The 14,389-nt window shown below is 26.7% G+C and overlaps 1 protein-coding gene across 2 annotated transcripts in view; it reads right to left on the bottom strand.

Moving 5' to 3' along the window:
* The window catches only part of LOC100214100 (syntaxin-1A), a 94,618-nt gene that overhangs the window by 5,929 nt on the left and 74,300 nt on the right, over positions 1-14,389 (bottom strand). For both annotated transcript variants that reach the window (XM_065807485.1, XM_065807484.1), the window contains exons 6-10: positions 13,671-13,779; positions 12,183-12,256; positions 10,656-10,745; positions 8,541-8,588; positions 8,355-8,465 (exon numbers count right to left, since the gene is read on the bottom strand). In XM_065807485.1, coding sequence (XP_065663557.1) covers positions 8,355-8,465; positions 8,541-8,588; positions 10,656-10,745; positions 12,183-12,256; positions 13,671-13,779 — 432 coding nt within the window. The remainder of the gene's footprint in view (positions 1-8,354; positions 8,466-8,540; positions 8,589-10,655; positions 10,746-12,182; positions 12,257-13,670; positions 13,780-14,389) is intronic.

Here is a 14,389-nt window from a genome sequence, read left to right as displayed (position 1 = left end):
GCAACATTATTTAGTTGAGAGTTGAACTTAGTCTATAGAATATTGTTAGTTTTGTATACTACAAGTTCATAAATGAAACAAAGATTCATTTTCAACTTCAGTTGTCTGTTTATAAATAGGTTGTCAGTTGCACCATCAAACCTAACTATTCAAATTATGTAGATCTGTATTACAGTTAATTAGATCCAAGAGTTATTCTGAGGACCAAAAAAAGCATAACCTATTTACCAAATAAGACAACCTTGCATGCAAATGAGGGCTAATTTCTTTTCTCCTGAGATTGTATGGAGAAATTCCAATGCTAACTGCATATGTAGTTTCATAAATATATTTGATTATCTGAAAGAGGTTTTATAACGTCATAATCAAGTTTCATCATGAAATTAAAAAAATCAATTTTACTATGGTATCTTTGACTGTTAAGTTAAACATTTTATTAACAAGTTTTTTAATAGAACCCCAGAAAATAATTTTTTTTCCTATGATAAAACTGTATTAAAAATTATACTCTTGAATTAGCTAAACATTTATACTCTTGAGGTAAATCACAAGACTTTTTTGAATGAAAAGCACAAATTAATTTTAATATGCAGTGCTTTTTTTCTCCTGGAACGCACCGGAACGGCGTTCCAGCACCTTTTTTTTGATATATATAATTTTTTTGCTTTATATAAACATTTTTTTCCTTATATTATATTTTTTCCTTATATTATTATATAATGAAAATAGTTCATTCTTAAATATTAAACATTCTTTGCAGATTTGAAAACATTACAGCGCTGCGTTTCAAAATTTGCTCGAGAAGAATTTAATTTATTTTCATCTTTTCTTAATAGCGTTCGTTTTTATGACGCCAAGTTCTTTGTTTTTCCGATTATAATTGGAAAAACATACAATTTCTTGAAAACGCGTATGGTTGTGAGATTAACAATCATTAATCTCACAACCATTTGTGTTTTTAAGAAATCTTTTAAGAAATTCTATTGTTTCTGTGCAGTGTTTTTCCGAATATTAATCTCACAACACCTCACGCAACTTAAAAAAGATCTATTTTTAAAACAAAAACTTTACAACAGTATTTGCAACAGTAACTTTTATTGTATCGTTAATGAATTTCCTGTTATTAGCGTTTTAAATTCAAAGTTATAACCTAATTTATATATTTAAATACTGATATAAAATATCAATTAAACAAAATAACGCAAAACCAATAATGAAAAAAATTACCAGTTTCTTCTCGGTGGATTCCCCTGTTCACAAAAAAATCAAATTAAATGCAAAAGAAACAGAAGAAATCAAAATTACAACGTCAGATTTACCTTCTGCAGACAATGACACCAATTATAACTGGCCAAGTTGCTGGACTTTAGAACAGACTTTTGTTCCAAAAACGAGTGGCTTTGTTTTCGACAAAAAAAGCTCGGTTGCACTACCTGCCAAAAAGTGAAAACACTTGGCGTAGAAGCTAAGATGGGAATGAAAATATCTAAAGAATGGTTCAATAATGAAGTTTCTTATTATGGTGAAAATAGAAAGCAACAGTTAAGTTCGTTACGTAAGAAAATATTTGATCACAAAGAATCTGTAGGACATCAAGCATTAAAGATGGTAGAAGAAGCTAAAAAAGAGACTCTGTCAAACAATATTTTAAAATCTTTAACGCGTGAGAAAATTGTAACAGCAAACATTTTTCGAACTGCATATAAAGTTGCTAAAGGAAATCAGTCTTTTAATAATTTTGAAATGGAAATTGATCTTCAAGAAATTGATGGGTCGTATTCTTCATTCTACAAACGCATGCATTAATATTGTCAATCATATAGGTAACGAAATGAGGAAAAAAATTATTGCAGAAGTCAAAAAGTAAGATTTCGATAATTATTGATGAATCAACCATTATAAGCTAAAAATCAACACTGATAGTGTACATTCGGTGCTGTGTAAAAGGCAGCGGAATGAATTCACCAATCAATTCATTTTTGGATTTAGTGGAGCTTGAAAGTGTTACGGCTAAAGGACTATTTGTTGCTTTACTTGAATGTCTTCATTCTTATGGGATGAAAGATGAATATTTGAAAAATTATTTAGTTTCTGTAGCATGTGATGGCGCAGCAGTGATGTTAGGATGCAAAAGTGGCGTTTTTAAATTAATAACTGAAAAGTTTCCTTTTGTTATAGTTTGGCATTGTGCTAATCATAGACTGGAACTATCAGTAGGCGATACTATTAGGGAGATCTCAAGTATTAACAGATTCAAATCATTTCTTGATAAGCTTTACGTCGTGTATCATGCTTCCCCCAAAAATAGCAGAGAGTTACGTTCATGCGCAGAATTACTTAATATTCAGCTGCTGAAAATTGGTCGAATTTTAAATACACGTTGGGTGTCATCTAGTTTCCGTTCAGTTTTTGCAGTATGGGAAAATTACGAAGGGCTTGTGAAACATTTTGAGGAAGCGATGGTTGATCCTACAAGGGACAAAAACGAAAAATCCAATTATGCAGGTTTAAAAAAAAAAATTACATTAACAGAGTTTTTAATGGATCTAGGATTAATGTGTGATGCTCTCCAAGAATTATCGGAATTGAGTTTGGACCTACAAGACCGCAATATTGATCTATACAAAGCAAATCAAAAAATTAAAGCTCTTGTTCAAGTATTCGAAGAAAGAAAAAATAATAGTGGTCCCTATTAAAAATAATGGTGGTCCCTATTAAAAATAATGGTGGTCCCTATTACAAATGGTGGTCCCTATTAAAAATTTGCTTTAGTTTTAGCACAGAAAGTTTTCATGGAGTTTTACTTCACAATAAAAATTCCAAAAACAATTCAGCTATTAATCCTAACGCCTTTTATATAAAACTAAAAGAGTCAATTGAAAAAAGGTTGCTTGCTGACAAAGATGTTGAATTAGCTCAGTGGGCTCGCATCTTAGATCAAAATCATTGGCCTGATAACATAAACAACCAAGTGACATTTGGAGAAACTGAAATCAGAAATCTGTCGTTAAGACTACAGTTAAATGAAAGAGAAATGATTCGTGGATTCCGTGAATATCTGGCAGAAAAAACATATCCTGAAAATTTAGTTCATTTGGTACACGTTCTACAGACTATTCCCATTTCCTCAAGTGAATGCGAACGAGGGTTTTCACAGATGAATCTGATCATCACACCAACAAGGGCTTCATTAATGGCAAAAACAGTTTCAACGTTGTTATTCATTAAATTAGTGGGACCACCGCTAACAAGCTTCGATCCTTCAAAGTACGTTGATTCGTGGTTACTTAGCGGAAGGCATTCAGCAGTAGACACTAAGAGCAAGGAAAGGAGACGAGAGGATATGCCCAACAAAAATTTGCAAAAACTATGGGATTTGTTATAAAAGTTTATAGTTTTGTAAAGTTTGCATTTTATATAGTGACTGACCCCTCCCCCACTCACCCCCTATCCAAAAAAAAACATCTGTCATTATTTGAAAAAAAGCTTCTTTTATTGGAAAACGGTTTCTTATATTTGTTCCCGCCTTTATGGGTATGATGTACGGGGGAACCTACCAATAGCTATACATATAAAAATTATTTATAAATTAAATTACTAATTTCTGCCTCATTTTTGAAATATAAAGAAAAATGCAGGTGAGTTCCGGCACCTTTTTTTTTAGAAAAAAACCAGTTAATATGTATGCAGGAATAATTAAGCTAAGCACTTTTGCATATAAAATTAAAATTTAAATTAGAGTTACATATATAATACTTAGTTTAAGTAAGGTTAGTTTATTATTAAATTTATTAATAAATCCCTAATTATCTAAATAAATTTTTAAATACATTTCTCTTTTTATGATGCTATTGTCAAGAACTTGGTCCTTAAGGGGTGTTACACTGTTATATATTATCATTACAAATATCAAGGATTATGCCATTATTACTTAGTTTGAGTTAGACCACAGGTAAAAATTTTTTCTGTTCAGTTTTTTTTTGATTTTAAACTTGAAAGCAATGATTTGATTTTAAACTTGAAAGCAATGATTCGGTTTTTTAGCTCTGTTTGAATAATTATTTGATCGGATTACTTTTTTTTGTTTTTGCTTTTCCTTAAAAATGAACACTTGCGGAGCACAATTTAGTAGCTGTTAAAACACTGAAAAATCTTGTTAAAAATTACAACTGCTAAAAAAAACCTACTTAACTCACATTTTGTAAGAACATTGAATCAAAAAAATTTCAAAACTCTTACTTTTGGTCCTCATCATATGTTCCTAATTTCACTGGAACACTGAATTTCACTGAATTTCACTGGAACACTGATCTCTATAATAACTTATTTTATTCTAAAAATTGAGGCAAATGGTGTTACATCTATTTTATTGAAGTGGATAAAGTCTTTTTTAACTAATTGAAAGTAAAGGGATGTTCTAGGAGAAGGAGAATCATCATTGGCAAATAAAGTAAGCGGTGTGCCACAAGCAGTGTGCCACAAGATTCTGAGCTCAGTTGAATTTTACTTTTATTATACATTTATGATCTTCCTAGTCATCTCATAAATCAAATGCAGACAATAGCAAAGTAATAGCTGCAGTTAACAATAAAACTGATGCAACTGTTCTACAAAATGACATTGATATATTAGAAGAATGGGCAAGAAACAGGAAGATGCAAACTAATATTGAAAAATATAAAATCATGCATATGGGTAATAAAAACATAAATTATAAATATCTTATGACTAACAATAATCAAAAGCAAGAATAGAGTACTACCAAATAGAAAAAGATTTTGGTGTATTAATTTCAAATGATTTAAGATTTAAGATGGGAAACACAAATCATTTCAATGAAAAACAAAAAAATAATAATAAAATTGACATAATTAAAACACTAAACGATACAAGATAATCTCGTACAAATGTAAAAGGTGTATCAAAGTATTGAGAAAATTACTTGTATTTATCAATGATACCAAAGTATCAAAAAAATTACTTGTATGTATAAATGGTATCAAAGTATTGAGAAAATTACTTGTATATATAAATGATATCAAAATATTGAGAAAATTACTTGGAAAATACCATCAAAGAACTCATGCATATTTTATCGTACTTGCAAATTCTTGAATAAATATTAGAATAAAAATCTCATAAATAAACAACACAATTTATTTGTGCTAGTTCTTACTTGAGACTAAAATAAAAAACTAAACCAATTATAAGTAACAACACCAAACAACATGCAACAATTATAAATTTTTTTAAAAAAAAATAACAGATCAACTTACACTAAATGTGTACAGTTTTTACAAATTAAATTTAAAAGAAAACCAAAATTGATGACATTATAAAAAGTAAATTTCAAGTTGAATGATATGATTACTTTAAAACTTAAGCATGGAAGAGTATGCACAACTAATACTGAAGCCTAGGGAAGAGTATGCACAACTAATACTGAAGCCCAGGGAATATACTATAACCCAAGGACAAGGTTTTTTATTATATTCTATGTTGAAGATTACAATGAAAGGTTACTTAACGCTAATATGACCTCAACACTGACCAGGAATAGAAATTCTTAAGTAGCATTCAGATTTTGATTTGCTATTTATTTTTTTATCTCTGTTGTTCATGAGCTCCACAAATATTAAAAGATATATAGACAATATTGAAATAAAAATACATAAAATTCTTTAAACCTAATATATTTTAGTCTTGAGTTCTTGAGTCATTTTTTGGTAATCATACATAAGGACACTTGGTTAAAAGGGTAGATCGATATTGTATCATGTTCACCAAATGCTCAGATTTTTTCATCAAAAGCCCTTAATTCTCATTTTTATTGCTTCTGGACACAGAAGCAATAATGCTTTTGTGTCCAGAAGCAATAAAAGTCCAGAAGACATTTTGTGTCTTCTGGACACTAAAGTGTCGTTTGGACACTGAAGTGTCTCTTTGACACTAAAATGTCTTTTAGACTCTTGCATCTATCAAAAGCTTAGTCGTGACCTTTGACCAAAAAAACAATTGCGTTATCTTTACAGAAAAAAAAAAGAAAAAAAATTAATAATATAAAAGTGTTAATATATTATAAAATTATAATGCTCAAAATAAAAAAAATATATTTTTGAATTTGTTCATTATTATAACTATTATATTTACAATTGGAATAATTTCCAGCCATTTTGTAACAGGAAAAGATAATCCACATATTCTATAACAAACTTGAATTACATTTTAAAATATTTTGCAATTGTAAAAAAAAGACAGCAGTCTTTTTTTTACAATTGCAGTCACAATACTGTCAACATTCCTATATTGATAAATGGCAACTCTCATTGCAAATTAAGATATATTGAGTTATTATTATTAAGATATAAGTGTTATATTATTTATTAATTTCACATTATCTACTAATTTCACATTAAGTGTTGAGTTATTGTTATACTATCTATTAATTTCAAACCCAGCAATCGAGATAACGAGCTCAAAACTCTAATATTTGAAGCAAAAACCAACTGTTTTAACAATTTGTGCGTGTATTGGGGTAATTTGTGCGTGTATTGGGATCATTTGTGCGTGTATTGGGATCATTTGTGCGTGTATTGGGATCATTTGTGTGTGTATTGGGATCATTTGTGCGTGTATTGGGATCATTTGGGATCTTGCTAATACTTATAATTCTGCTTCAATATGTCTCCATGGCAACAAACTGTTTTATAAAAATCTTTGTACAGAAATATCTTTAATAATAATTTTATAATAATAATAATAATAAATATATTTTAATAATTAATTAAAGAATTCTTGTTTTTGCGTTGTTTTTTTCTTTTTTTTTATACTTGATTTAATTGATTCTTTGGGTGTTTAAAAATGAGAATTTTTGCCCTGGGAGTTAAAAACATGAAACACTGTTGCAGTTTTTCATGCAGAATCAGTGTGCTTACCAGGCCTCCAGACTTTTATTATAGCTTAAAACTATTTGAACTTTAATAAAAGGCTGATTTAGAATTATGTCCAAATTAGATCAATCAAAATTATAGAAGGTTTCATAAATTTTTTTATTTACTAGATTGGTAATACAACAATTATGATTGTAACACAATCGTATCGTAAAACAGCCTTTTATTAGAACTCAAAAATAGTTTTGAAAATAAAAAGCTTTTATATATACTTAAGTATATATAAAAAAATGAGTAGTATCCTAAAATGAAGCGTGGTTTTGAAAATCAATTTAATTTTTAAATGGTAATAAATAACAAAATGACACTAGATTAAAGGTTGGTGGAAACTTTTTTTCATTATGTTATATGTGTTTATGTTTTCATTATGTTATACGTGTTTAACAGCTTTATAAATTTTAATTATCAGCGTCAATACTAGATAATTAAATTCAATTAGTTTTAAGATAGATTTTTTTTGAAGTTTACAGTTAAGTGGGGTAATGTGGGTCTATATATGTTAATATGTATTGAGCCATTAAAAATCTAATGCTTATACAGCAATTTATACTTTTTTACAGCTATAAATACTTTTAAAATGAAAATTAGTATAAATAAGAAGTCTGAGGTCTGAAATCACTTTGACTTTTAAATTTGAATATCATAAGTTCTATATAGAGAATTATAATACAATATACAACATTCTCATTTAAATGAGTAGGTAAAAATAAAACAATGAAGTTAAAATAATATATAATAAAATAATAAAAATAAAACAATGAAATAGTTAAAAATTGTCTCGATTTTACAAGTCTCAAGAAAACAATTAAAAAAAACTACTTTACTAGTTTAGTAGGTATATTTTTTGTGTATGTTTGATGTATAATTATTGTAATGCTAAAATATTTAGTGTAATGATATCAACTATTTTTTTTCTCAAACATTATTACTTTAAATTTTCCATCATACTTTCCTGGCTCATAAAATATTTATCAACTGTGGTTTTAATGTCAACCATTTTGATGCTCTTCCTTCTCTTCTTAAATTAAAACATGTAAAATTAAATGTAATGTATTTGTAATAAAATTAAATGTGTTTGTAATGATTTTTAATAAAATTATGGGTTCTTTTTTTTAGGCGACATTTCGTTGTTCATCATATTAATTCATTCATAAGTGGAAGTTCTCAGGGTTCTGTCTTAATTACTTAGTATGTTTAGTGTAATTATATATTAATATTCATAAATTAACAAAAGTAAAAGTTATTTTTATTATTACAACTATTTAAGTAAAAATTTCAAACTTTTTACTAAATAAAAACATTGAACTATAACATGTAAATTTAAAATATGAATTTTTATATAAAACAAAATAACTGAAAATATAAAAAAATACATAAATAATTACCATATAAATAACAACTTACTCTACGAGCTTTGCTTTTGTATTTAACAGCTTTCTTTATATTCCCTACAGCTTTTTGAACAAATTCTGCAGCTTGTTCAACATTGTGCTCAATTCTGTCTATCATTTCTCCCTTTGATCACAAATCATTAAACAAATAAAAAATTTTGGAAATTTGAAAAGTTTTGTCAATAGTTAAGTAACAAACCTGACTTTGGACAAAAAATGCCATATCTGTGAACATTTCAAGTAATTCCTAAAAATAAAACTAATTTAACATAGGGCAAAAATAATTCCTTAAAATTAAAAATTACTAATTTTAAACAATTATTAAATTAACGTACACAACAAAAAGATTTAAAAAAAAAAAAGTCTTATAAAACAAATCAATAAAAATAAAGACATTACTCTCTTTTATATACTCATTTTTAAAATACACAGGCACGTATTACATTTACATACAACTCTTTTGGAATATTAATATACATGTTTCAGAATACTCAATATTTTTGTGTTGTTTCAGAATACAGAATATTTTTGTGTTGCCAAAAAAACATTATACTACTTAACTTTTGTGAGGTGGTAACAAAAAAAATTGTAAATTTTAAAAGGTGAAAAAAATGCCTGCTTTTTCTTAAAAAAATAACTTTACTTTTATAAAAAAAAAATAGCCTCGCCTCGCTGAGGCGAGGTAATCCAATTTTATAATATCATTATCCAATTTTATAATATCAATTTTATAATATCAATCCAATTTTATAATATCATTATGTCATAGCCTCACCTCGCCTCGCTGAAACTCTAAAAAAAGGTTGTTTAAAAATTAACATGAAATGCTTCACAAAGATCCATAAAAACCACATACACTTTGATGCCATTAGTTGTCATGCAACAAGTCAAAGGTAATTCAAAAGCTTCATTCCAATCAAAGAGATGATGAAAATATAAAAGGAAGATCTATTTATGTGTTCTTCTTGTTCACATAAATAGATCTCCCTTTTATATTTTCATTATCTCCTTTTATATCAAGAGTTTTGTTTACACTGAAACTTCTCTCTACTTAATTCTCAGAACAAAGCATAGTTTGAAAATAGAATCAGCAGAGGCATACCAAGTAATCTATTAAATAAGTTGAAATAGCTATACTCTAAATATCTAGTGATTGGTGTTAAAGCAGCAATACTCTAAATATCTAGTGATTGGTGTTAAGCAGTAAACTCTACAAGTTTCAGAAGTTTGATGAGATACATAAATTCTAGAGATTCTGAAGTTATCTGACCATGTTAACGGGTCCAATTTTAAGAAGCTAAGGAACATGACCATTTTGCACAGCTTTAACTAATTGATAGCCATAATACTGATCTGTAAAAAGACCTTTTACTACATCATTACTTAAGTTAATAGGAGGCTCACCAATTTAAAAAAAGTGCTAATTTTAAGATTTATCAAGTAAGCTCCCTTACTTTAACACTAGATTAAATTGTTAAGTGGGAAAGTAGACTTTCCACCTTACAGTTTAATCAAATGCTTAAGTGACGATTGATTGGTGCACAGAACATAGGCAATCCAATTTAACTTTTGTCCTAACTACTGATTCTTTTAAGCCCATTACTCTGCTCCTCCAAACTAGTGTTTAAAATGGTTTGGAGTCTCCACCGCTGTTGTCTCCACTCCACCGCTGTTAAGTGCTAATCTTTCTCATACCAATGTATTCAAAAACCTGTTATAATTTCAATGTTTTTTTTAGGCTTCTTTAGCTGGATTGAAATAAAATAAGTACTTTCCATCACTGGGACAAACTTGTCTATTTCTTAAGCTATTTATTCTATAACTTAAGTAGAATAGTGTCTGTATGATCTACAGTTAAAAATGCTATTTTCAGATCTTTTTGTTCACAAAATATATTCAGTATATAATTCTCAGTAATAACTGATTAAAAATTTAAAAAAAAAAAAGTTACAATATCATTCATAACTTTATCCCGAGCTCTTCAAACTTTACTATGATCAATTACTAATCTACTGTCATTTTTGAATACAAGTCCACTGACTCATCATGCTGCAGTAGTTGTTGCTTCAGTAGTTGTAGCTGCAAATGCTCTTAGATTAACACCATACCTAATATCAGAGACATCTTTATAATTTCTGAATTTTTTTTGAATTTTTGTACTAGAGTTTAGAATAGAAAAAAAAATTTTCATAAAAATTGAACTCTGCACGATTTTTATGAACCCTGCATTTCTCATCATGGTTAACTCTACTGATCTCAAACATCATGATAAAATCTTATTATGAATAAAATTTTTATAAAAATTAATATTTACTTTTATACTGTTTTCCAATTTTATAATATCATTATGTCTAGCTTCAATTTCTTGACATGATCGTTTTGCTCGCTGTGTTTTGATTATTATCTGAAACCAAATTGTTTAAATAATATAAATAATACAAAAATTACTTTTTAATCATTTATAAAAATTGTTGTAAGTTGTAAAATGTTTATAACATTATCAGATGTTTATAGTTTATAGGGTGAACACGGAAAAGTCAAATCAACTTTGAATTTCTCAAAAACTACAAAGCCTTTTTATTTTTAACTGGTTTTTGTTTAAACATTACTTCCTTTTTTTTTAAGTAAACCTTACTTCTTTTCTTTTTTTAACTGAACTTATTTTAATTAAATTCTTATTACTATATTATAGGGCTTATACTTCTATTGAATTTTTATTTGTTGCAAGAGTATAATAAAATTAAATTAATTATCAATAAAAAATTATTATTAAAAAAATCATGACAAAATTACAAAATCTAACTTATTTTTATTAAAATCTTTTCTTTTTTTAATTAAACGTTACTTCCTTTTCTTATTTTAATTAAACGTTACTTTCTTCTCTTTAACTGTGTTGATAAACTTTTTACGATCAATGATTTGCAAAATGTTGTGGAAACAAACTGAGGTGGGTAAAAAAGTTCAACTTCATATTGCATGATCCCTAAACATATTATTATACCAAAATCAACTTCATGTCGCATGATCACTGAACATATAAATGTACCAAAATCTATGGTCATATATATTATAAGTTAAAGACTACTCAAAGCTTCTAAAGAAAACCCGGAAGTGAAAGAAAACTTTCTATAAATTTACAATGGTAAAGTCAATTCTCAGTTCAGCAGCAAAAAATTAAAACTAGACACATAGAGATCTAGCAAGAAAATTCAAGACTTCACAATATTATACTAAAAGTACTAAAAAATGCTGGAATTAAAGCCTTTCATAAGAAAAATACTGAGAGTAACTTAGCGAAATTAAAATGGTGAAACTCAAAGGAATTCTACACACAAAAATATTATTAAAAATAATGTTGGATGAAAGTAAGTGTGAATTTTTGAAGACGATGAAAGTTATACAAGACGAATTTTTGGCAACTTCCTTGTCAACAACTTTATTATGAGAACAAAGACTGCCGAATCAAAAGAACACCTCTAAAAATTTTTTGCCATTTATAAAAAGCCACAAATCCCACATATTGCAGATATACCTGATGTCAATTTAAATTCGTATATATTAAATTCGTTACACAAACTTGCTTTGAATCCAATGCTCCTTTTAAAATTGTTTAAAGTATTGACTTAAGAAAACTTTGTTTAAAAAAAGAAAAGATGAGGCAATGTGTTAATAGCAGTTTAAGTAAAAATAGACTATTTTATTATTTATGCAAAGAGTAATAAACTTATGGCAAGCACAACTTCTAATTTGAGAAGCCATTTTCTTTAGATGTAAAATTCTTAAAAGTGATACTTCTACCAGTACACACAATATTTTAAAAAAATATTACAAAAGCACATACCCCTTGCGTAAAAATAGTTGGATTTCCGCTTTCGATCATTTCTTCCAACTCATCATCTTTAACAGTGCGACCAGCTAATATAAAATTTAAAAAAATAATAAAACGAGTTTTATTATTTTATAAATCCAGCAAAATAATTTGAATTTTTTTCCTTTAAAATACTTTTTTAACTCAAAAGTGTTTGGTTCGATTTTAAACAATGTTTTGTGAAAATGTAAGATATTTTTAGATATAATAGTTTCATATGTGAGTTTCAAAAGTTGCAACTAACTGTTCAAATGGTCACACTTTTAATCTAAATTTACTTTAGATAAAATCGTAAATAATAAACTGACAAATTTTTAGATTCAATAAAAACACAATCAATTAAAAATAAATCTTTAAGAAAAAAATTTAAGTTTTAATAAACATAAAAAGTAGTTTATTAACTTTTAAGTAATAACTTTGAATATTCTATAATATTTAGATTTTCATTATTAACTTTTAGTTTGATTTTTTCATGGTATTAGTGGTTTGAGTTCTTGAGTGAAAGGACAAAATGGCATTTTTATGGTATCAAGCTCTTGGGCGAAAGGACTCCATATTAGACTTGTATTTGTTACAGTAATAAGTTGAGCATAAATTTCTTACTTTTGTTATTATGTCGCCTTGCTCACAGTTTGAGTTTCTTAATTTTCACATAGTTTGAGTTTCACATTTTTCAAAAAAAATATTAATTTATTTTCATTTTTTAAAGAAAATAAAGTTTTATCCATGGCTAAAAATTTTCTTAAAATTTTAACATACTTTGTTTTCTGTACAAATGTAAAACTAACATATCTTCTATTTCTTTTCATAATCTTTTAATATACCTTAAAAGATAAAAGTAAATACAATTTAATAAATAATGATTTAATTCAACAATATTTTTTTCAAACTTATTTTGGAAAGTCAAGTATTTCATTTCGAGTATCTCTTCTTTAGAACTGAATAGTTTAGAAAAACTTTAATTTTTCCTTTGAATGGAATTTTTATATTTTGAACACTTTTATGTCATATGAATATATATATATATATATATATATATATATATATATATATATATATATATATATATATATATATATATATATATATATATATATATATATATATATATATTATACAAATAAATTAAACTTTTTATACAAATAAAATAAATTTTTTATACAAATAAATTAAATTTTTCCTACATATAAATTAAATTTTTTATACATATAAATTTTATTCCTTTATAAACTAGTTTAATCAAAATAATGTCAAAATAATTTTACATTTTTACATTATTTTGTTGCAAAATAACAAATTATAATAGTTAAAAAAAAAAAAAAAATCCACAAAAACAAAAAAACAATTAAAATTTTTTGGCGTTTCTTATTCAATTAAGATTATGCAATATTCATATCATAATCATAACAACTCTTGCATATTCACTTACCTTTAACAAAGAAGCATATACGGTCAACTTACCAAATTGCAACTGTCTTTTGATTCTGTTTTTACAGCGATCTCTGTAGTCATTTTGTATATTATTATATTCAGTCATTGCTTCAACAAACTCTCTTGATAATACTGAAAGCTAAAATAAACGTTTTGTTAAATAAAGGTTAATTAATGTTATAAACTTCAATTCAAAGCTACTTCATAAATCAGAAATTATTTTATAACACAAATGCACACTCAAATACAATTCAGATATCAACTGCTCTGCCTCGGATCTACCCAATCAGAGTTAAGGTATGATTTTAAATTCACACTTTTTGTGTCATGATTACTTCTAAAAAGACTTAAACTTGGTAAAACGTTAGAGCCTCTCTTGTTTAGTTATATAAATAACTTTGAAAGGCTTTTTTATGGCTATGAATTTTCAGTCTAAATGTGTTTTCAGAAAGATATAGTAGAATTAGATGAAGTAGAGATTTTCAACATTTTATAAATATTTTATCCATGTCCTAAAATATGGATAAAATATAATAAACATTTTTTTGAAGGGCAAAAAAAAACAACCATATTTGATCAAACTTTTATCTGTCCAATATTTATAAATCTTATTTATTGTGGAAAACTTATTCATAATCTTTCAACAGTAAACCTTTAATGTTCAATTTAAAACAGTATATTATTTAAATCAAACTCTAGTCTTTGTTCAATAAATTTAATTCAAGTATTTAATATTACTGCATAAAAAT

Source organism: Hydra vulgaris, chromosome 10 (genome assembly GCF_038396675.1).
Source record: "Hydra vulgaris chromosome 10, alternate assembly HydraT2T_AEP".
In the NCBI taxonomy this organism is placed as follows: Eukaryota; Metazoa; Cnidaria; class Hydrozoa; order Anthoathecata; family Hydridae; genus Hydra; species Hydra vulgaris.
This window is presented reverse-complemented; position numbering and strand designations above follow the sequence as displayed.